The following is a 26,121-nucleotide window of genomic DNA, read 5'->3' on the forward strand; positions in this document are numbered from 1 at the left end:
TGCGGAGGCGAATCTACGATCCCAGCGTCCCTTACGTGTGCTACCATTAACACCGCAACATCGTCAAATCCGTTTGCAGTGGTGCCAGGCGAGAGCGACGTGGAACGCCACAGACTGGCAACGTGTGGTCTTCAGAGATGACTGTCGCTTCGTCTTGGGGACAGATGATCATCGTGTCTGAGTGTGGAGGACCCCTGGTCAAGAACACAATCTCAACCTCACTATCGACCACCACACCTGCCACACTGCAGACATTATGGTCTGGGGAGCCATAGCCTATGACAGCCAATCACCCCTCGTAGTGGTACATGGCACAGTGACGGGGCAGTGGTATGTGGACAACATCCTACAGCCCCACATTCTCCCATTCCTGGCCAGGAAACCAGGAGTGCTATACCAGCAGGATAATGCCCGTCTGCAAACGGCTCGGGTTGTCCAGGCCTGCCTACGTCGTGTACAGACACTTCCATGGCCTGCTTGCTCCCCGGACTTGTCCCCTATCGAGCATGTTTGGGAACTAAAATGCCAGTTCCCATCATGCCGCAATATCCAGGATTTGGAGCACAGCGTCCAACACGTGTAGGCCAGTCTGCCGCAGGACAACATCAGGCATCTGTTCGTCACCGTGCTGGACCGTATTGCAGCATGTAACGCTACGAGGCAGTGCAACACTCTATTGATGATGACCAGATTGCGTACCACAGATCCCTTTGTAATTGTCCTTCAGCTCTGTTTTTGCCATCGTATGCATCACTCACCTGTATCATAACACCAATAAAATTTCAGTTGAATCCTATGCTTCCTTCTTGGTGCGCTAATTTTTTTGTCCACGTGTGTACCTGTTTGGATTTCTGCTCAGGGCATAGACTGGTTAATACTAACACAATGTTCCAACATAAAAATGTGCAGAAATTCATATGGAGAGAAGAGGAAAGGAATAAGAAAACTCTCACTGACTATATTATTGTTGATAGTGATGTTTTCTCACTGGTACAGGACCCTAGAGTTTACAGAGGAATTGAAATTGGAAGTGATCACCATTTAGCATTGGGAAGGATAAAATTGATTTTCCTATTGAAAAGAATAACATGTAAGAAAGTTTTAAAGCAAATAAAAGTTGAGCAGCTCTCAGATGTGAACTGTAGACTAAAATACACAAATATTATTGAAAAAAAAATGAAAGAGTTTGAGAACAGGAACCAAACCTTGGAGATTCAGTGGCAACCCCTGAAGAAACCATTGATTGATTCTGCCAGAGAGGCATGTGGTAAGGTTGTCTGCAAGGATAGAATAATCAGAACTCCGTGGTGGACACAGGAAGTTAAAGAGGCAGTAAAAGAAAATAAGAAAGCATATTGAAAGTTTTTGCAAATAATGCAGCTTATGCACTTAGAGAATACGGAGAGAAATGTAAGAAAGCTAAGAATTATAAACATGTTAACACAAGAATATTTTAATGGTTGCCAAATATTTCAGTCTGAAACTAACAGACTATCCTGAGTGGCTTGATAGGAACAATTTTTACAAGGTGGAATAGGAACAACTGATCATTCAAAAGTAGAACGAGCTGCTTGATGTTATATTGCTAAGCATTAAAGAGAGGTAAATTTCATCAGCATGATGAATAAATTATAGGTATTAATTCACAATTTCATATAATAATCTTAATTTATAAATTCAATTAAAGATAATATTAGACTAATGTAAAAATTAAAGGTCTCAATTAAAAAAAAAAATTTTTTTTTTAGTGTGTTATCCGGATTAAACTTTCCCATATTTTTGACAAGGAGATACAATCATTTCGATTAAAGTTAGAGCATTGAAGTAAGGCCTGATCACTCTCTTTGAATAGGCGTTTGAATTTATAGCAACATCTGTGTAAGGCGAGTCTTGGACCAGAGAATGTTATGGCTTGTCTCTATCTCTTGCTGCACTGATCCAGACTTATCAGATTTGTTGTGAAGAATGTAAGATTGATGTTCTTGTATTCTTTTTTTTCTATAGAGCGTTCTGTTTGTCCAAAGTACGAAAGATTGCAGTTACAAGGAACTTGATATATACACCAGGCAGAGACATAGTTGAACGTTTATCTTTAGAAGAGGGAAAATAGGTGGATATTTTATTAATAGGGATATAAGTGGCTGTTAAATCATATTTCTTCAGAATTCTTGAAATTAGTTCTGAAAGCCTGGAAATATATGGAATTGGAACTTTATGTATTGATTCTTTGTTGTTCTGGATTGGATTGTAGGAATCGAACAGATATTGTGTAATGTTTTTCGGAGAAGTCATTTAATATGTTGTTTGAAAGTCTAATGTTATCTTCAATTGAATTTATAAATTAAGATTGTCATATGAAATTGTGAATTAATACCTATAATTTATACATCACTCCGATTAAATTTACCTCTCTTTAATGCTTAGCAATGTAACATCATGCAGCTCATTCTACTTTTGAATGATCAATTGTTTGCATTCCGCCTTGTAATAACTGTTCCTATCAAGCCACTGAGGATAGTTTGTTGGTTTCAGACTGAAATATTTGGGTGTCACTCATCTCTGGACCCTCTCCAATGTCTCCACATCACACTGAAAACCACGTGACCAGATTTGAGTACAACAGTCCAAGTGTGGTCTGACCAGTGGCACAACCACTTCCTTATCCCTACAAGTTAGAGTACTTCTTATCATAGCAGCATTATGATGTGCAGCCTTTGCAACATGGCCTCTAAACTTCAGTCGACTGTTAACCATCACTTCAAAATCTTTAATCTCATCCACCTCCCAGTAAGACACCATTGATATAGCACACAGCCTTATATTTCTGCACTCCAAAATGCAACACCTTGCATTTTGGAGTGCAGAAATATATCCACCTAATTATTATTATTATTATTATTGTTCCGGGAAACTCCAAGGAGTCGACAGACTCATCGAGGGAGGCCCTAACATCATGTCTGGAACAACTATTCAACATTCACACAGTATCTAACATATCTTGCCTTGAACTCATTCACGGTCGTAGCACCCACAACAGACTCTGGAAGCTTATTCCACTCATTCACCACTCTCCAAGTAAAAAACCTAGCTCTAACACCCTTGTCAACCACGCTCTTGCCCAGCTTCCATGCATGGCCCCTAGTCCTCCCACCACCAGTCATATTTTCAAAAATATCTTCTGGATCAATCTTATAAAAACCCTTCAGTAATTTGAATGTCTCAATCATATCACCCCTCCTTCGCCTATCGTCCAATTTCTGCAACCCACAAATTCTCAACCTATTCTCATAAGGTTCATTCCACAGACCTGCTATCATCTTGGTCACTCGTCTCTGGATCCTCTCCACTTCCTCCCCATCACGAAGAAACCCTGGTGCCCATAACTGGGCACAGAAGTCCAGATGGGGTCTTATCAAGGCTCGATACAGAGGAACAACAACTTGCTTCTCTCTGCATGTTAAAGTATTTTTCATAAGCCAAGTGATTTGGTGAGCTGTTTTAGTTACTTTTGCAATGTGCCCTCTAAACTTCAACTCTCTATCCACCAGCACTCCCAAATCCCTGGCCTCATCAATCTCCTGGAGTACGGTTCCACCTATGCGATATACTGCTGCTATTCTTTTCACCCCAAAGTGCATAACCTTACACTTTGCCACATTAAACTGACATCCATTTTTCCTAGCCCAGTCCTCCAAACTATCCAAATCATCCTGTAAAATTTTGACATCCTGTGCACTCACAATTGCTCTACCCAACTTTGCATCATCAGCAAACAAGTGAACACTTCCTCTCAAATCCTTTCCAATATCATTGATGAACAAATTGAAAAGCAGTGGTCCAAGAACAGAGCCCTGAGGCACTCCACTAGTCACAAGACGTCTTTTTGACTCCACTCCTGAATAAACCACTCTCTGGTATCTCTCCTTCAACCACCCTCCTATCCATCTTACCAACCCTATATCTATCCCCATCTGCTCCAGTTTACTGATTAGGGTTCCATGTGGTATCCTGTCAAAGGCCTTGGCAAGGTCCAGTAGTATCACTGTAAACCCATTACCCCTATCCAGTTCAGCTGTCACTGTGTTATAAAACGTGAGCAAGTTACTGAGGCATGATCTACCCTTCACAAAACCATGTTGTCCCCCATACAATATCCCATTTTCATCCATCCAATCCTGTATTCTTTTCTTGACTAATTTCTCTAAGACCATGACAATGATTCCTGATATGCTAATCGGTCAGTAATTTACAACAGCGGTCTTGGAACCACCTTTATGCAGTGGAACTATTTTCCCCTCCTTCCACCTGCTCGGGACTAACCCAGACCCAAGACTCAAATTAAACAAAATAGTCAAGGGTACTGACAATTCATTAGCTGCTTCTCGTACTACACGAGCTGGTATACCATCCAACCCCACAGATGTACTGACATTGAGATTATGCAATAGACTACTCACCTCCATTTCATTCACCACAATTCCCGTATAATCTACTGGTTTATTCGTTTCTGCAATGTCACCACCTGGATGATATATTCTTGCAAAGTGCTCACTCAGTAACTCAGCTATCTCAACTGATTCAGTTACCTCCCTACCATCAGCATTCTTTAAAATCATTCTGCCATGTACATTTTTCCTTTTACTTGCTACATATCTAAAAAACTGTTTAGGATTCTCTTTAGCCCGCATGGCCAATGTTCTTTCGTAATCCTTTTTTGCTTTTCTTACCACACTCGTCACCCTTCTGGCCTGTGCTATATACCGTTCATGTGCCTGCCGGTCACCTTTCTCCTTAAATTCCCTCCATAGTTGTTTCTTTTTTTGCAGCTCAAGCTTAATGGTGTTATTCATCCATTTAACCCCTACTTGATTTATTATTCGGACTCTAGGTATACAGTCAGCCATTGCTTCAGGCAAGCACTTCTTAACCACCTCCCATGCACTATCAACTTCTAGTCCTTGCAGTTGTATATGCCATGGCACTGAGCCAATCAAACTCCTAAGCTTGTCATACTTTCCAGCCCGATAATTCCACATGTACCCTGTCTTAATTGAAAATTCTACACCTTTAGCCACCTCCCAAGTCAAGACCCTATGATCACTCTCACCGATTGGTGGCAATGTGGTCATATTTGTTACAGCCAAATCCTCAGATGTAATTACTAGGTCAAGCACTCTCTGACCCCTAGTATTTTCCATTACATGCTGTCGCAGATAGTTATCCCTTAATAACTGCATAAAATCCAATTCCTTCCTCCCGTGTGTCCTCTCCTCACTCCAATCAATGCGACCATAGTTGAAATCTCCCATAATAATCACCCTCCTTCCACTCATTTCTTCGATTTGCTTGTGCATACTGTCAGCACCATCTTTTCCATCACCTGGTCTATAGCAGCACCCAATTGTATATTTAGTTCTGCTAGCCACAATCTCACACCAAATGGCCTCAAATGTGCTCTTTTCTCTATCCTGCAATTCAAGTTCTATTCTCCTTGGCTGTAGCTCATCAGCTATCATCAACAATACTCCTCCCCCCCATTTTATTCTCTCTGTCATTCCTGAACACACTATATCCATCACATTCAATCCCACTAGCTATATCATTTACAGTCAGCCATGTTTCACTAATACCAATAACCTGTGGTCTGGAAGTGCCAACCATGGCCAAAAACTCTTCCTTCTTGTTCCTAATACTCTTAGTATTAGTGTACATGAATTTAAGACCCCCATTAGCCCCAACCCTACCTTGATGCCTTATATTAACTATCCCACTCTGGTTTGTTGTCCTTATTTGCTCTAGCATATTATATTCATTCTTACATTCAACTGCCTCCCTAAGGACTGTATATCTACCCCCCCCCTTAACGAATCTAGTTTCCCTGAATTTGCACATCCACTACATTCAGCAACACTTTCTCAAGTCTTCTTACACCATAACCATTCAAATGCAAGCCATACATCTTATATAGATCCTTTCGCCCATCAAACTCACTCCACACGTCCACAAATTCCACACCACTCGTCATACATAACCCACGCATAAAGTCATTCGCAATTATGGCCCTCCTTTTAAACATTTCACTGTCATACCGTGGCAAAAGACTAATCATTCTAACTCTCTCACTCTTTTCTTTTGCTACCTCAAACAATTCATTCAGGTCTTCTATCATTTCTATTTTATCTCCTTTCAAATCATTCGTACCTGCCACAACAATCATTTCTTTCACCCTTTCCTTTTACTCTCTAATAGACTCAGTTACATCCTTTATGGTCGCACCAGGTTGGTACGATTTTGTCAAATCCTCTACTAACACACCTCGTACTAACGCGTCTCCATACAGCACTCTATCCTTCATTTTGTTCATGTTCACATTCATACGCCTATTTTTCCTGTCATACCTTTTATTATTGGTTGGTTCATTCAGTCGACTTTTGTTCATGCACTCTAGCTGCTGTTTTGCCCTGTCTATCGCACCATTCAACAACGCGATCTCATTCAATGCATCTATCTCATCTTTTTTATTCTCTGAGAAACCATTAATACTATCATTCACACTTTCTACATTCACACTCTCATAATTCTCATGTACAACCTTGCCATTTCTTGTCATATCGCTATTTTCTTCATTCTGAAGGTTGACAAAAATATCACACTCACGATCCGAAATACAGTTCAATTCCTTATTCTCCCTACATTTTCTACACACATTCAATCCTTTATTATCATCTATGCACACCGCGACTGCACTCCGTAAAGCGTACATTTCACAGCTAGTATACTGACTCATTTCTTTTATGCTACTGTTCTTTGATAACGATGGCGAACCATCATTACTGGCCACCATTTTCCTTCGTACAGGTGCCATAATTATTGCAACGTGTTTTATCAAATAATAAGTTATACACACCAAAAACACACAAACAGACGCACTAAAATACGCAAGGCAAACAAAACTACACAATATTAGCTAATTTTATCAACGATAACTGAAAATAATACTTATCTTATCAGGAGCTTGCACGAACACTACACACTACGATATAACCTCGAACTCAACCATATATGTCAACCATATAATCAACATACTCAACCATATAATCAATATACTACTATCTATTCTCATCTTCTGCAGCTTGTACACCAACTTATCATATGGTAATCTATCAGATGCTTTGTAAAGTCCAAGAATATCACTGTATGTGATTCTCCCTTATCTAACACATTACCTTATCATAAAATGCAAGTAAATTACTAATGCAGGACCTACCGTTTACAAATCCATGCTGACCATCATAAAGAATGCTATGTCCATCAACCCAATTACTCAATTCAAATATTTGACCAGAAATGCTCAAGTATGGAGGTATAAAAGTCTTGCAGGGGCTGCACTGCATAGTTCAGAAGGCCTGGACAGAGGGACAAATTCCGGATGATTGGAGTAGAGTCCTCATAGTACCCATATATAAAAAGGGAAATAAAACTGAATGTGAGAATTACAGAGGCATTTCTCTACTGAGTGTTTCTGGTAAGATTTATACAAGTATACTTGAGAAATGGTTGAGGATTGTGGAAGGGAAGCTTGGTGAAGAACAAGTTGGATTCAGGCCGGGTATAGGATGTCACAATCAGATTTTCACTTTATGACAAATAATTGAGAAATCATGGGAATATAACAAAAATCTGTATTTAAGTTTTGTAGATCTGCAAAAGGCATATGACAAGGTGCCAAGAGATAAGTTGTTCAAAATGCTACAGTTATATGGTGTCAATAAGACATTATATCAAGCAATACTTAAAATGTCTCATTGACATTTCTCTTCTACACTGTTTCTTAGCCTCTGAAGTATGCTCACATAAATCTTATTAAGCATCTTAGGAGAGAAATTCCTCTATAATTCTCCCATTCAGTTTTATTCCCCTTTTTTATTATAGATGGGAACTCTAATCATCTGGAATTTAACCTCTGAACCAGGTCTTCTGAATTATGCATTGAAGTCATGGTAAAACTTTTATACCTCCATAATTGAGCATTTCTAGTTGAATATCATCTATGCAAGCCCTTTCTACATTTCAAATTTTTGATATCTTTTCTACCACTATTCTGTCACTTCTTGTTTTATTTAGCAGTCTTTCAAAGTAATTACTTCAGACATCTAGAATATCTTCATCTTCAGTTTTCATGTCACCATTATCATCTTTGAATCATTTTAATGTTCTCTTTCTTCCACTTCTAAGCTTTTTCAAGTCTCCAGATCATTTCGCCACCTTCTTGATATTTATCTTCTATATTCTTACCAAAGTTTTTCCATTACTCTTTTTGTTCACTACTTTTACACAGAGCTCAGCTTATTTTTTTTTTTTATATATATATTCTTTTAAGGCATCTGCCAACTTATTTTCTATGAACTTTTAGTATGCATTCTTCTTTCCCAGGACTGCTTCTTTAACTTCTTGTGTCTACCAATGATGGTCATATTTTTCTAATCTTGCACACAACATGCCTCCCCTATCTGAATTAGTCAATGTTTTCTTCTGAGTTTGTCACTGATTCTTTAAGGTTTGGTTCTTTAATTTTTTACACTTTAATCATTTACACTTTCTTACATATTGTTCTCTTCATTGTGATATTTATTTTTATTCTACTTAAAATTAAGTGATGATCATACCAATTTCTAAATCTTCTATAGTCTTACATCTGAACCAGCATCAATGAGGTTTTTTTATTACTTGTGTCTTCTCTCAAGATAAATTTGTGTAAATCTTTATGTTGGAATATAGTATTAGTAATGATTAGTCTATATCATGAGCAGAAATCCGGTTGCGAAGATATTTCACATGCAAATTTGTTTGCTTACTGTTGGATAAAGGATTAGAAAATAATAAGAATATAATTTCTTCGCAAGTTTAATTTAAGGTATAAACATGATGGATGATGACATTTTCTATATATTATAAATATATATTATAAAAATTGGTTATTTCTTGATTAATTAATACAAGTTAATTAGAATTGAATGATTAAAATTACATTTAATTATCATCATCAAATTCTTGCCATGTACCCTCAAGGGGTGTAAAGGATATGATAGCACTACATGAGAAATTTACATCATTACTAACTTCCTATCTACAATCTTCCTCCAAATCAGTCTGTTACCTGTCAAGACACCAATATTTTCAGATCTTATATTTCTATCTTCTAAGGCTCTTTTTATCGTATCAATCCACCTATATCTTGGTCTTCCTCTTTTCCTGCCAACCTGGCAGAGAACACTTATTTTGCTAATATGTCCTCTCCCATTCTATTTAAGTGACCATCTGAGATTAGCACTGCTAAAGCATTCCTGGATGCTAACAATGTCAAGTTTTTCCCTAATATCCTTGTTTTTAATATGATGTTGCCATTGATGCCATCTGTTCATACCCCCTAATCTTTCTCAGGACTCTCATAACTGCAGTCTCTAGTGTTTCGTCAAGTGTTTTACTTCTGACCCAGCTTTCAGATCCATAAGTTAAAACTGGTTTGAACACTGTCTTGTATGCAGCTAATTTAGTGTTTTGATTACTTTCTCTCTTATTCCAAACAAATTTATTCAGTTGACTTCTTACCATACAGCTTTGTTGATTCTGTTGTCTATTTCCATATTTAATTTACCATCTTCACTAAAAATCATGCCTAAGTAGCTGAAATGTTTTACTTCAGCTACTTGTTCTATAGGTTCTCCATTCACAATGCAGTTCATATTCTGCCTATTTTCATTGTCTTTTTATTGCTGCCCTTCATACCGTATCTATTACAACAGTTATTCAATTTAGTCAGGGAATCTTGCAGACTTGCAGCAGATTTATTTAGAAGTATAACATTGTCCGAATAAAGCAAAGAGCTGACATTAACATCTCCAATTTTGATATTAGATTTAATACCACTTTGCTTCATGTGATCCATATAGATAATGAATAACAGAGGGAATAATGTACATCCTTGTCTGACACCAGATTAAACATTAACCCATCCTTCTGTACTTCCTTCAATTCTAACTGCTGACTTACAACTCAAATAAAGACTAAACATTGCTTGATATAATGTCCCATTGACACCACATAACTGTAGCATTTTCAATAGCTTTTCTCTTGGTACCTTGTCATATGCCTTTTCCAGATCTACAATACTTAAATACAGATCTTTGTTATATTCCCACAATTTCTCAACTATTTGTCATATAGTGAAAATCTGATCCTGACAGCCTATATTTAGCCTGAATCTAGCTTGTTCTTCACCAAGCTTCCCTTCCACAATCTTTCTCAACCGTTTCTCAAGTATACTTGCATGAATCTTACCAGGAAACTCAGTAGGAAAATACCTCTGTAATTCTCACATTCAGTGATATGGGTAGTATGAGAACTCTACTCCAATCATCTGGAATTCGTCCCTCTGTCCAGGCCTTTTGAACTATGCAGTGCAGCCACTAAGACTTTTATACCTCCATACTTGAGCATTTCTGGTTGAATATCATCTACTCCTGCTGCTTTTCCACATTTCAGGTTTTTGATGGTTTTCTAATTCAAGTATGATTATATATATTCCTGATTGTATGCCTGTTGAGTGTTTTTTGCCATTGTGTTATCACTGTTTCATTTAGCAATTTTTCGAAGTAATTACTCCATACTTCAAGGATATCTTTTTCTCCAGTTTTCATGCCACCTTTATCATCTCTAATTCCTTTTACAGCACTCTTTCCTCCATTTCTGAGCTTTTCCAACAACCTCAAGAATATCTTGACACCTTCTTGATATGCATTTTCTATGTGCTTACCAAAGTCTTCCCATGACTTTTGTTTAGCTGGTTTTACACAGTGTTTAGCTTTCTTACATTTGTTTCTGCATTCTCTAAGAGCACAAGCTGACTTATTTGCTAGGAATGTTTGTTATGCTTTCTTCTTTTCCTTCACTGCCCATTTAACTTCCTGTGTCCACCATGGAGTTCTGATTTTTCTATCCTTGCAGACAACCTCACCACATGCCTCTCTGGCTGAATCAATCAGTGTTTTCTTCAGGGATTGCCACTTGCCACTCCAAGGTTTGCTCCCTGTTCTGAAACTCTTATTTTTTTTTTTTGAATAAGAAAAACCTATTTGTCATAAAGTGTTACAAGGTTAATCCTCTCTTTGCATACTTCGTCATTCCTACAAAATCGAGCAAATATTGCCAGCCTAGCTGATAATGTAATGTCTGTGTGCTCATCAACACAAATAGAAAAGAACTTACATGAAGCCAAATCTTTTGTTAATTGTTCTGCTGTATTCCTTTCCAACTTAAATATCCTATCCTTAGTTGTTTTTCTACTCACAGACAATTCTTTAATGCGCTGAATAATTTTTACCTTTTCTGAAAGATTGTCAAAAAGGAAAGGAGCACATTCTAGCCATACTTCTTTAATGTACTCCCTATGACCGAGTGGTTTTCCATGTTGGGCAATAACTTTTGAAACCTCAAAACTAGCAGCAACTAAGTTGGAATTTCATCAACATATCAGACTGTTTTTTTGTCTTGCTCAGTTGACGAGAAATTAATTCTCTCTGTTCCTGCTCACTTTTATTACTTAATTTCTTATGAACAGTTTCAAAATGTCTCATTACAGAAGAAGTCATACAAAGAACTAATTCGGAACATAAAATACATAATGCTTTATCTTTCTTAATCATTCCAAATTTTTCACTCCAGTATTCTTTAAATTGTCTAATATCCTTTTCATTTGAATGTCTATGTTTCTTTGTGACATTCTGCTCAATTTGTAAAGAGCAGGAAGCAAATAAATAAATATATATATAAGAAAGCAATTAAATAATTGCTTTCTTCATACAGCTTTTAACTTTAATGAAAATTGGATTATGAGGTGTAAAAATGTGGACAGAGACATATAGACACTGACAAAAATTATAATTTGAACTTGGGAAAATCTCATCATAATCAGTCTCTGCATATACCACCAAGTTTAAGCAAACCAAAAATTAGTACAATTATAAGCCGATCTACACACATGCAAATGAAAGAGAAGGATATGCATGCAATCTAATCACATGCAGATAACACTTCATAATCCTGAATATTGATAATACATTTCACATAGCTTTAAAAATACCTTACCTATTTACTCGAATAGAACTCGCCCTCGCATATGACTCGCACCCCTGATTTTACTTTACAAAAAAAGAAATTGAAAAGTTTCGAGCATACCTCAAACAGGAAACAAAAAAAAAAAGTTTAAACACGTTTCAGGGCGATAGTAACTCGCTTCCCATGGTAAACCACACACCCTCCCCAGTAGCCAATAGTGACTGCAGACAGAAGTAAAAACAGGTCGTTTTATTGTATCACTGAATGAGGTACAGAGACATTTGCAGTCTGTGTAATATATTTCTCAACAAATAGTGCAAGTTCCCACTTTGTAGTTACCAGGTTTATGAGTTTTTTTGTTGTTTTTTTTAAATAATAAAAGATGAAAAATAAAAACTTTTTGATCTCTAATTTTTTTACATATACTTTATTGAGAATTAATTTACTAATTTTTTTTATTGCATGCCACTAAATATTGATAAAATTATATATTGTAATTCTGTATATTTAATTTTTATAAAAATTAAATATACAAAAGAATTTGATACTAATGATATCAGATGACTTAAGTCCAATTAGGGTAGAAATACAAGAAAACAATATCCCATGTAGCAATGAGTTTGAGTATCTGGTGTGAAGTGGAAATTATGATCAACTTACTATCTTTGGTCCCATGGTATCAGTTCTTCTTTTCAGCCATTTTCTGTCCACTGCTGGACGAAGGCCTCCTCCAGTTCTTTCCACCTTTCTTTGTTCTTAGCAATGGTTGACCAATTTTCCCCAACAAAATTTGACAATTCATCACTCCACCTTCTTTCAGGACGTCCTCTGCCTCATTTCCCTTCTTTTGGAATCCAGTTCGTTACTATGGTGGTCCATCGCTCATCTCTTCTGAATAGATGTCCGACCAATTTCCATTTTAGTCGTTTGTGGTGAAGAAAAATGTCAGTGATGCGAGCCTGGCTTCTCATCCAGGTTTCGCTTCTTATCTTTTAATGTGATGCCTAGCATCAACCATTTTTCCATTTTTCTTTGAGTTGTTAATTTATTTACCAGTGCTTTTGTTAGCGACCAAGTTTCACAACCGTATGAGATGACTGAAGGTATACACTGGTTAAATGTCTTCCTTTTTAAACAGAATGGGACATCATTGTTTTGAAAAATGCTTTTCAATTTTCTGAATGCACTCCAGGCAAGTTGAACTCTTCTATTAATTTCCTTTTGGAGTTCACTTTTGGATCAATGAGATGACCAAGTATGTATACCTAAGTAGCAGTTACTGAATGGAAAAAATGCTTGAATGAGGTAGTATCTCAATGTATCCCTAGTGTTTGAAGAAGAATAAATAGGTTGGGAGTGAAATGGATGTGCAGCCTTATTAAGCAAGAGATACACAAGAAGAAGAAGACGTGGAAAGAATATTGTGAGAATAAGAGTGAGAGGAGTTATGAAATATATAAAGCATGGGCCAGAAAAGTAAAGAGTATTGTGAGAAAAGCTAAAATGGAGTATGAAAAGAAATTGGCCATGCAGGCCAAAGACAATCCAAAAGAATTTTATCGCTATGCCGCAAGCAAAAGAAAGAATGAATGTGGAATAACTTTATTGAATGCAGATGCACATGAGTGTTGGAAGCTAAGGAGATTGTTCAGTTAATGAGCGCTCGCTTTGCTAAGATATATCAACCAGGCGTATGTAGCATGGTGCACAGTGCTACTGCTACATTGGATGAAGAGTTAGAAGTTCATGAAAATGAGGTTGAAGAGCTCCTGCATAACCTGGATAAGAATTTGTCAATAGGGACAGATGGAATATCAGCCCGTTTGCTAAAGGAATGTTCAGCTGAATTGGCTAGGCTTTTCACACATTTGTATAACTTGAGTCTCAGCTCAGGAATGATACCACAGGAACGGAAGGAATGTATGGTAGCTCCATTGTACAAGGATGGTGCAAAAACTGATGTGACTAACTACCAACCTATTAGTATCTCTGGTGTGGTAGTTTGCCTCTTTATAAGGCTTTGATAAGACCACATCTGGATTACCGTGCACATATTTGGTCTCCCGGGTTCCAAGTGATAAAGAAGCTGTGGAAAGGGTGCAAAGAAGAGTTACAAAGATTATATCCAGATTATGGGATTTAGATTATGAGGACAGATTCTGGGTATATGGATTGCAGACTCTGGTTAACAGGAGAAAGAGGGGTGATATGATAGAGGTCTATAAACTTTTGAATGGGTGTTATAGCACTTCAAATGATGAAATTTTTTGTTATATGGAAGGCAGGGAGAGAACACGGGGGCATCCGTGGAAGTTAAAATTGTTTTCTGTCAAGAAAGGGGTAAGAGCTAGGTTTTTCTCCCAGAGAGCAGTGAGTGAGTGGAATAATTTGCCCTTAGGGGTAGTGAGTGCATCTAGTGTAAATGAATTTAAGGGAAGGTATGATAGCTGGGGTGGGTAATTTACAGCCTGCCTCGATGAGCCCTTGACTTCCTGGAGGTCTCAGATAATAATTATAATAATAATATAACTGGTATTATTACTAAAACAGAGATGATGGAAACAAGCGAGATACTTCTGAATAACAAATACGAGATATTATATTGGCAATGATAATCAGAGATAACAAGTACCTATAACATTCAACACTAAACTTGAAGATAAACATCCAAATATGTGAAATTATACCATGCAACATAGCTAAGGAAGAAGTGGTAGAATTACTTGAGTAATTAGAGAAGGCAGCTGACAAAAAAAAATTTTAGTCAGTCCTTGTTAGAGATTCTAACAGTAGAGTAGGAAATGAATACAAGAGAAATACAGCTGACCCTTGAACAACACAAGGGTTAAGGGCGGAGACCCCCCCCACGCAGTCTAAAATCTGTGTATAACTTTTGACTCCCCCAAAAACTTAACTATTAATAGCCTACTGTTGACTGAAAGCGATACCGATAACATAAACGGTCAATTAATACATATTTTATATGTTATATGTATCATATACTGTATTCTTACAATAAAGTAAGCTAGAGAAAAGAAAATGTTATTAAGAAAATCATAAAGAAGAGAAAATACATTTACAGTACTATACTGTATTTATCGATATTGTAAGTTTATTTACGTTGTCTGTTTACAATATTAATCATCAGTCTGTCAGTACCTACATCAATATTGTTTCATATGATAAAAAGCATTGTAGATATTATACATATTACTAACACTAAACATCAAAAATGAAAAATTAATATGCAAAAGAAATTCATATTTATTTATAGGTATAACGATTCATGCATTGAATCATTATACTGGGCCAACCAGCTGGCCTGGTTGGCTGAGTGGCTAGCGTATCTGCTGTCCAGCCAAAAGGCTGCAGGGGTTTGAATCCCGCTGTGGGCATAGATGTTTGTGATTGTCTTACAAAAATATTAGTGGTGGTGCTTGGTGTAGATGATGAAAGTAGTTGCAGTTCGTCGTAGTTGGTGGATTGAGTGGTAGAGACGGAGAAATGTGGAGTAGGTGCCTTCCCTGGAGGCATCGTATAATAATAATAATGTGATTTGTTTTATGGTAGCCTACTGTAATCGATATGACTGCTTCACAGTAGCCTGGCCTATACATTAATGAATGAATCGTTACAAAATTTTTATTTTTATGCCAATAATTAATTAATAACAGTTAATTTTATACAGTTATGATTTAATATTGCATCTTTACATTTCTCTCAACTGTGAATGTACGGTGTGTGTGTGTGTGTGTGTGTGTGTGTGTGTGTGTGTGTGTGTGTGTGTGTGTGTGTGTGTGTGTGTGTGTGTGTGTGTGTGTGTAAGTTTTGATAAATTTTAACTTTTTTGTAATAGATATGTGCATATTTTATGGTAGCAAATGATAAAATAGGCTAGTATCTACATATATGTTTTGCATTCATGACATACCTAACTTTACCTTAATTTTTTTCAATATTTCTAGACTTTGCAGTTTGTCTGCAAATTTTTCCAAATTGTCGCAAATCTCTAAAATATTTTCCAATATATTTATTGAAAAAATCAGCGTATAAGTGGACCACGCAGTTCAAACCCATGTTGTTCAAGGGTCAACTGTATATAGATGTTTTGAGAAAATTTTTGAGAGAAAAGATTAAAGCAAATAATGGTGAGCACCTTCTTTGTTCAGGATATGGACTAGTTATTACTAACGTTCCAAAATAAAGATACTCACAACTGCACATGGAGAGAACGCAAACAAAATAAAACCTTATTGACTGTGTTCTTGTTTACATCAACATTCTCAAGCCAATTCAGGATATAAGAGTGTACAGAAGATTTGAAATAGGAAATGATTGCCATTTAGTTTTGAGTAGGATAAAAATTGAACTTCATAATGAAAAGAAAAATATATAAAAAAGTTTCAAAAAGAATTAAAGTTGAGAAGCTTTTAGATGTAAAATGCAAACTTAAATATATAAATATTTAAATATAATTATTCAAGGAAAAATGAAAGAGTTCAAATACAAGAGCCCAAACCTTTAGCAAACTTTCAAGAGAACACTGATTGACTATAGACAACATGAACTGATAGTAACATTGGTTCATGTTGCCCTTTTGTAATCTTTGATATAAAGAGATAAGCAAAGCTTCTATTTTATGGAGCACCCTTGAATTAGAATGCATCTGACCACAACTCTTTTTTAAAATTAAAAATTTAATGAAATGATCATATATAGGTGTTATCTGCATTTGCTGTACTTTTGTTAATTACAATCTTTGAAAATTGGAGTGGAGATTGTAGATGGTCATCTACAATCTCCACTGTATCATGAGCACAGGTGACCATCTACTTGTGTTCATGATACACAAACTTTCTCAGTGAACATGATTTCAAGTTTGTCGTGCTGGAGAAGATTAAATGCAAGTTGATTTCAGACTATCCAGATATAGTGACATTTACACTTGAGAATGACCATTTTCAAGAGTTAGTAATACTTGCTAACTTAATTGAAGGAACATTTTTAACCTCAATATCGGATTATGAAGGAGGTTTTCGTTTAATAAGCAACTGAAAAATCAAACTCAAGAATTACTTGAAAACTGGAATCGTTAGTGTGACCATCAAGAGCTGACAGCTTGAGAGTGGGGTGATCATTTTGGACATAGTATACTGTGTATACTCTGTCCAAATCTCAATGAAACTGTAGCTCGTAGTCCTGAGATATCCTGTTCTTTATGGTGCAAACTACTTCATACACTGCAGTTTATTAGAGTATGAACCATGTTAGCAGTAATAAGCATAGAATTTCTAGAATTTCCTATTCTAGAAATTCTATGACTTCCCATGGCCATTCCTTCCATTTGGTTGTAGAATATGTTTTGACATAAGAAATATCCAGAGCGCATCACGAAATCGAATAATTTTATATCTTGTGAGAAGATGTCAGCAAGTAATTGTAAAGTCTCTTTGAGAGGTATTAGTATATAAAGATTCTACATCAAAGCTCACCATAAGATCAGTAGGTTGTAATGAGATATTTTTTAATTTATTTAAGAAATCCGAAGAGTTTTTCAAAAAAGAATATGACTTGCCAATATGTGATTTCAATAATCTCGCTAAATTCTACAACCAAGTGGCCATGGGAAGTCCACTTTCATCTGCTTTAGTCTACTTTTATTTGGACCATCTAGATGTCCTGTTTTCATCTATATTCCCTCAACCATCCTTTCGAGTGAGATATATAGATGACATCTTTTCAGTGTGGCCTCAACAGAAATTCCTTACCTTCCTTTTTAGCCAAAATCAATTCCTTATATCCTCGTATTAAGTTTACCATGGAGATTGAAAAGGACAACAAGTTATCCTTTTTAGACATCCTCCTCATCCATTCACCTTCAGGTATTCTGACAACAATAGTTTACAGAAAACCCACTTTTACTGGACATTACATTCTCAAACAATCTGCCCATCATCCTTATCAAAAAACAGGAATCATAAAATGTTTAATTCAATGAGCTAGAACTAATTGCTCAACTCCCCATGAATTATAGAAAGAACTTTCAACTATCAACATCAAATGAAATTAAATGGCTTCTCCGAAAAAACTACACAACATCTGTTCGATTCCTACAATCTAATCCAGAACAACAAAGAATCAATATGTCGAGTTCCAATTCCATATATTTCCAGGATTTCAGAACCGATTTCAAGAATTCTGAAGAAATATGATTTAACAGCCACTTATATTCCTATTAACAAATTATCCACCTAATTTCCCTCTTCTAAAGATAAATGTTCAACTATGTCTCTGCCTGGTGTATATCAAGTTCCTTGTAATTGCTGTTGTACTTTGGACAAACAGGACGCTCTATAGAAAAAAGAATACAAGAACATCAATCATATATTCTTCATAACAAATCCGATAAGTCTGGATTGGCACAGCACGGGATAGAGACAAACCACAACATCCTCTGATCCAAGACTCGCCTTCTACACAGATGTCGCTATAAATTCAAATGCCTATTCAAAGAGAGTGCTGAGGCCTTACTTCAACGCCCTAACTTGAATCAAAATGACTGTATATCCTTGTCAAAAATATAGGAAAGTTTAATCTGGATAACACATTAATTTTTTTTTAATTGATACCTTTAATTCTTACATTAGTCTAATATTATCTTTAATTGAATTTATAAATTAAGATTGTTATATGAAATTGTGAATTAATACCTATAGTTTATTCATCACTCTGATGAAATTTACCTCTCTTTAATGCTTAGCAATGTAACATCACGCGGCTTGTTCTACTTTTGAATGATCAATTGTTGGCATTCCATCTTGTAAAAAACTGTTCCTATGTAGCCACTGAGGATAGTCTGTTAGTTTCAGAACTGAAATATTTGGCAAGCGTTAAAATATTCTTGTGTTAACGTGTCTATAATTCCTAATTTAATGTCACAAGTGTCTCTGAAGAGTAAAAAAAAATATGTAGTATTGTGCTTGATTGATGCATAATTAATATCTTGTAGTTGTTCTCTAATATCTTTTTATTAGATGCCTTATTCGATGTTTTTCATGTTTTTCTGATATGAAAATATGTTTGAAAACAAATAACATAACATATCCATCCAGATTAGACATCACAGGAATTACTGAAACATATAGTATTAAAGTGGAAAATAAATTTCTAGAACTAGAGAATTACACTGATGAAATGATCCAGAAGAACTTTTCGATAAAACCAAAATAATATTACTGGAAACTACAAAGTCAACACTGTCCAAAAAACCAGAATAAACACACCCTGGATATCAAATGAAACTCTGACACAAGTCAAGAAAAGACTAGAAATAAAGTCAAAAGGACTTTCAATGAAAGATGATAAACAGACCTATAGTGAGTTATCTAAGCTCATCAAAAAACTTTGCATTAAAGATAAAAACTTTATAACAAACATATGCAGAGAAATAGAAAATCACTCAAACCAAAGACCTATTTAGCAAAACAAGGTTGTTGAATAGAAAATTTAAACCAAAGTATTTAAGAATAGCTAATGTCAACAATCATATTCTATCTGATCCAATGGACATCTTTAATAGACAGAAAGACTATTGCTCAAATCTATACAAAGATAATTCGGCCTCATTCAATAAAGAAAACACCAGGCTTCCATAAGGAACTTTACATTTTAAAAGACGAGGTTGAAGAAGCTCTAAAAAAAATCAGAAAAAGGAAACCCCAGGCCATGACCAAATACCAAGAAAACCTGTCATATGTCTAAGACCCATAGGAATCAAATCATCAGAAAAATTTGTAATAAAATCTGGGAGACAGAATATTGGCTTGATGACTGAGTAAAATCCATTTTTATACCAATACACAAAAAAGGAAATGTGAACGAAGCAATAATTATAGAACTATAGCCCCTGATTTCGCATGCAAGCAAAATTCTGCTGTATATTATTAAAGAAAGACTTAAACAATATGTCAAGCAACAACTTCCTGCAGAACAGGCAGGTTTTAGAAAAGAATGTGGAACCAGAGATCAAATTTCTAATCTAAGGTACTTACTTGAAAAGGCTGAAGAATTTACTATTCCCTTGTAGATGTGCTTCATTGATTATGCCAAAGCATTTGACTGCATCAAATCAAGTGGGAAAACCTGTGGAAAATACTAAGTAAAATGGGCATCCCAGAACATTTGACACACCTTTTAAAACAACTCTACCAGAGGAATCAAGCTATGGAGAAGATGGGTGGAAAAACATTTTGGTGGTTCAATAACGAGAAAGGTGCGAGGACAACCATGCATACTCTCTCCAGATCTATACAATCTTCACAGAGAATACATTATGAGAAAGATACTTAACAGATATAATAGTGGTTTCTCAGTTGGCGGCAAAAAGATAAATAACTTTAGGTGTGTGGATGATACTGTTCATGTTGCCAGCAGCAAAGAAGAACTGGAATCCCTCATAATTAAAAGAGTTAAATGGGAAAGCTTGAAAAATGGTTAAGGAATTAATAATGATAAAACAAAATACATGGTCATAGATGAAAATGACAATTTTGCCCACAACACTGACTTCGAGAAGGTAGATGAATTCATTTACCTTGGAGCTCTAATAAGCACCAAGAATAGATGTCAACCAGAAATTAAAAGAATTATCGTGGCAAGGCAGCAGAAAATATGGAAAGACATGAATATTTCTATTATCACTAAATCAAGATTGGCCAATAGCTTGGTGTTTTCAATTTTCATTTATGGAAATTGAAAACATCCTTCTTCAACATGTTGTGCTGAAGAAGGATGTTGAGTCTCCTGGATGGACAAAAGGTCTAATGAAAGTATAATACATCAACTAAATTAAGAGGCAGATATGTAACATTGTAAATGAAAGAATTCTCAAATATTTCAATCATATTTTAAGACGCAAAAATGACAACCTGGAAAAACTTATTGTCCAATAGTGAAAAGACAAAGAAAAAAAAAAGGATGCCCAAGACCAAGATGCTTGGACCAGATTAAAAAGATCACCAGGTTTACTCTGGAGTTGGCCATTGCTGCAACAAAAGCCAGAAAGAAATAGAGAGACATTGTGGCTAGGGTCACAAGTCCTCAGACAATGAGGAGACCAAGCAAAAGAAGATATATTAATATATAGTTTCCAATTTCTTTGATACCTTGCCTTTTTTTTTCTTTGTCTCTGATAGTGCACGAATTTTCTTCTTCTTGGCTTGCCGTATTAAGCAATTGTTTGCCTGCAACGTTTTCAAGGGTTTAAAAAGTCTTCTGCCCATCTCCTCCTGGGTCTTCCTCTTGATCAGTGTCCCTTTAGTTTATATTTCCAAGCAATGTTTGGCCATCTGTCCTCATTCATTCTTTCTACGTGATGTTTCCAGTTCTTTCTATAGTTTGTGATGTCTTCTGTTATGTTAATTATGGATTAATTAACATAACAGAAGATGTTTTCTTATTTCTTCATTTCTTGTCTATTCTTTTATAGCTTGCGAGTGGTCTTAAGAACTTCATTTTTGTAACTTCCATTTGTCTTTTATCTCGTTCTCCCCAAGTCCATGTTTCACTGCGGCTTTAGTCTTGGATACAAATTTTTCCCAGTCTTGTCTTTTGATTTTCCATTTGGTTTCTCTTCTTGTTACTCTAATTCTTTTATATTCTATTTCATTTCCTATGATTCTGTGGTTTAACCATTTAAGGTACATTTCTTTTTTCTTTCTTATTAAAGATTCTATTTCTGGGTTCCAGGTTCTGAGTCCTTTCCTTTTTCTTTGCAGTTTTGTTCCTGTGGCTTCATATGCTGCTTGTTTTACTATTTGTTTAATGTTTTGCCATTCATTTTCTATATCTCTATCTTCATTTATTTTCTTTGTACGATTTGTAAGTCTTCTTTGATATAGTTCTCTGATACTATCTTGTTGTAACAGTTCTATCTTAAATTGTTCTTGCTTTTGTTTTTGTGTTCTTGTATTGCTTCTATTTCTCTGGTTTGGGATCTTAATAGTATTGATTAATAAATAATGGTCTGAGTCAATATTGCATCCTCTGTATACTCTGCAATTTCTTACCAACTTCTTCAGTTTTTTTGCCCATTATTATATAGTCAATGATGCTTTTATATCCTCTGACTTCCCATGCATATTCATGTATACCTTCATGTTTAAAGAAGCTGTTGGTGATTTTCAAACTATTATAGGCCACAAATTCCCTGAGTTCTCTTCCATTATTATTTATGGTATTTTCTCCTTGATTACCTATTAAATCTTTAAATGTATTTGATCCAATTCTAGCATTGAAATTGCCTGTAATGATTAAATGATTTTGTTTATTTGTGTTCTGAATTACATTTTGGAGGTTTTTATAGAGTTCTTCTGTTTCAGATTTTTTTCCTTCTTTGGGTGTATATATTCTTATGATTGTAATAAATTTCTTATTTAAGTCTAGCCGTTATTATTCTTTCAGAGATCCAGTTATATGATTCAATTTTGTCTTTCCATTTATTACTGATCATGATGGCTATACCTGCAGCTGCTTATTTTTCATTGGGTACTCCACTTTATATTAAACTGTAGTCCTGAAGAGCTTTTTAATTTTTTCTTTGTTTCTGAAATTACTGCTATTTATATTTTCATTTCTGTTAGAGCTTTTTGTATTTCTTTGATCTTGTGATTGATGTCTCTTACCTTTACTGTTCCGATCCATATCCAGTTCATAGTCCTTTTTTCCACTTCTGTTTCATCATCCATTTGGGCGGCCCAGTTTTTGTTCCCTTGAAATTTCCAAGTATAAGAATTTGTCAGCTGGGCTGGTTACCAACCATCCGCAGCCTAGTCTGGTGATAGGGCTGTCATCTTAGGGTCTGCAGACATGCCCGCTTTGGCCTGGAACTGCTTATTGGGTATTCACAGCCAACTACCATTTCTGATGGCCATTCCCCTATCTGCCACCTGGGGACCCACTTAGTTGCAGTAGCTCTGCTCCAAGGCACAAATTTTAATGCTATGATTTTAAAGTTCTTCAATCAATTTTTCTTTTCCTGTCAGAGATCGTATATTCCAGGTGCAAATTCTTAATATTTCCTCTATTAGTTTTGTTTTCCTTATTCTGTTCCAGGTCAGATTTATAAATTTGATACATCTGATAAAATCACAGACATTAAAAATCCAGTATTAATGAGTTACAGAGAGCAAATTTTTACAAATAGGGATTTATGAAATTATGCTTCTTGTAACTCAGTCAGATTTTTATTGTGAAATGATTTTATTTTTTTAATTTTGAAAAACATATTTCTGAGTTAAAAATATGCAATTATGCAATATTAAGAATTTTGATATACTTTATTTCTGTAAATTATACCTTCTTACCTAACACATAATACCAGATCACCCTGTATGGTAGTGCTGTTCCTAACTAAAAATACACCTGCATCATTCTCAGCCATTAAGAGATCTGTTGCCTCTTGTCTAGACATGGGGCCAAAATACCAACTGCAATAAATCACTTAATGTTATTTTGATAAATTACAGATAGTATGAATGCAATTCAATAAAATAATTGTACCTAAAATATATCCGAGGAAATAATAATTACTACTTTTAAACCCTTAAAGTAAACTAAGTAAGTGATGTGAACTTAGTCCACCTTTGCCACAAGTTGCCCCAGTCCTGAAGATACTTCAGGTGCAAACTTTGTTTGCTTACACTTGGATAAAGGATTAAACTAAATACAGTCGATTCATTTAATTGAGGCAGCCACTTTTTTGGGCCAAATCTCAAAGAATGGAAACATATTAATACATAATTTAAATGCTTAATTGGGAGACAGTAGCTGAAAAGAAATTTAGCAATTTTTGATATATTTTATGGATTTTTCAAAAATATGGCAACACTATGTACACTAATATTTGGCAACACTAGCGTGATGCGAATCAGTTATCTTTCGTCGTGCGTCTGCTTAAGAATCGACCCTTACTATATACTGTACCTAGCAATATCGATTTATTGTGTCAGTTTTATTTAAAATTTTTAAATCTTTGCCAAGATGCCAAGAAATGATTTTACACTTTCAAGTAAAATTGCTTTGCTGGATAAAATTAAAAGCCAGCCATTAAATACAAGCCATCGTAGACTTGCTGATATAACTGGTGTACCAAAGTCTACCATAGCGCGTCTCCTACAACAAGAAAATCAAATGCGTGAGGAGTGTACATTACAGAAAGAAATTCCAGGAACATCCAAAAGAAAGCGTGATGGAAAGGATCCAGAAGTTGAAGAAGCATTAGATCAATGGTTTTCTATAGTTAGCAGGTGCGTAAATATCAGCGGCCCAGTGTTGAAGGCGAAGTCAGAGGAGATCGCTAAAAATCTGGACCACAACGATTTTAAAGCAACTGCTGGTTAGTTGTCTCGATAGAAAAAAAATGAGACACAATATCAAATTTAAAAAAGCGCACGGCGAAAAGGGCAGTGCGACAATGTAAGCGCTGGACAATGGCAAAATACTAAAATCCTTACTTTTTTAGAGAATTTCTGTTCAGATGATATTTACAAAACTGATGAAACCGGCCTCTATTATCGTGCTACGTCAGCACGATAATAGAGGACAAACAAAAGCTACTAATCATAGGAAAAAATGCTAAGCCTCGATGCCTTAAGGGGTTAAGAATAGAGAGTTTACCAGTAGAGTACCATGCCAATAATAATGCGTGGATGACTTCTGAAATTTTTCGGAATTGGCTTACGAGTTGGGACGTAGAATTACAACGTAAGCAGAGGAAAAGTTTGTTGCTTCTCGATAATTGTGCTGCACACCATCATTTAGATAATCTAAAAAATATAAGGCTGGAATTTCTGCCTCCTAATACAATATCCTTAGTGCAACCAATGGACATGGGGATAATAAAAAATTTAAAGATGTTGTATCGAGGAAAATTAGTTAATTACATACTGGAATCCATTGATGAAAACCTATTAACAAGTTCATCAACAGCCAGAGAGATCAGTGCAAAAATTTCCATTTTGCAAGCAATACAGTTTGTCTCTGACAGTTGGCGAGCTATAAAAAGCAGCACAATACAAAACTGCTTTGCTGTTTGCGGTTTAAAACATTTGGAGGTTCTTGAAATTTTGAGTAGTGATGAAAATGAAGACATACTACAAGCTCCTATCATGAATAATGAAGAATTTTCAACAATAGATGACAATTTACCATGTTACGATGAAAATGAAAACTTTGAAGATGCAATTGTTGAGGTCGTTAAATTCAAACGTCAAAAATTTGACGAAAAATGCGATGATGAGAATGATGACCCACCTGTGCTTGTAACTAATCGTGAGGCCAAAAAATTTATAGTCGGGTTACAGCGTTATTTTATGCAGGAAGCCCTACATCCGCACTGAATATCTGTGCTGATTTTGTAGAACTGCAAAATTTCCAAAGCAAAAGACAGACTACACTTGATGCATTTTTGCAGAATTAAAATTTGAAATAGTAAAAGTTATCATGTATGCATTATTTGTTCTGCACAATTTATAGTACAAATATTTTCTGTATTTTAGTTTAATAAACCATTAAAATAGGTACCTAATTATTATTTTTTTACCTACTTATTCATTTACATGCATATTACATATTTTATTTTAGAATTTATTATTAGTTTGTTTAATTGAGGCAGTCGCTTAATTGGGCCAAAATGGATTAATCCCAACGGGTCCCATTTAAGCAGAATCGACTGTATATAATTTATAGTCTTTCTACATAATTTATATAATTTATGTAGAAAAAACTTCCAACATCTTTCTCTAATCCTGAGTAATTTAACAATAAGGTGTGACACCTTTTGGCAACTGGCATATGGAAATATGAGTTCCGCATTGCTTCAACCTTGGTATCAAGGTTGAAGCAATGTGGAAGAAGAATGCTGTTGAAGCTTCTGGCTCCCACTGAAGAGACCCGAATAAAGGTCGAAACCAGTCTGGGTGGTGACCCTTCCCATAATGCATAGCATTA

General features: G+C 35.6%; 1 protein-coding gene across 1 annotated transcript in view; it reads right to left on the reverse strand.

Moving 5' to 3' along the window:
- LOC150093026 (adapter molecule Crk-like) overlaps positions 1-26,121 on the reverse strand; it is a 107,599-nt gene that overhangs the window by 57,533 nt on the left and 23,945 nt on the right. Inside the window, exon 2 of the mRNA XM_090413820.1 lies at positions 23,478-23,600. Coding sequence (XP_090269946.1) covers positions 23,478-23,600 — 123 coding nt within the window. The remainder of the gene's footprint in view (positions 1-23,477; positions 23,601-26,121) is intronic.

Source organism: Typopeltis vanoorti, chromosome 24 (assembly GCF_054136105.1).
Source record: "Typopeltis vanoorti isolate ZY-2024b chromosome 24, IOZ_Tvanoo_1.0, whole genome shotgun sequence".
Lineage (NCBI taxonomy): Eukaryota > Metazoa > Arthropoda > Arachnida > Uropygi > Thelyphonidae > Typopeltis > Typopeltis vanoorti.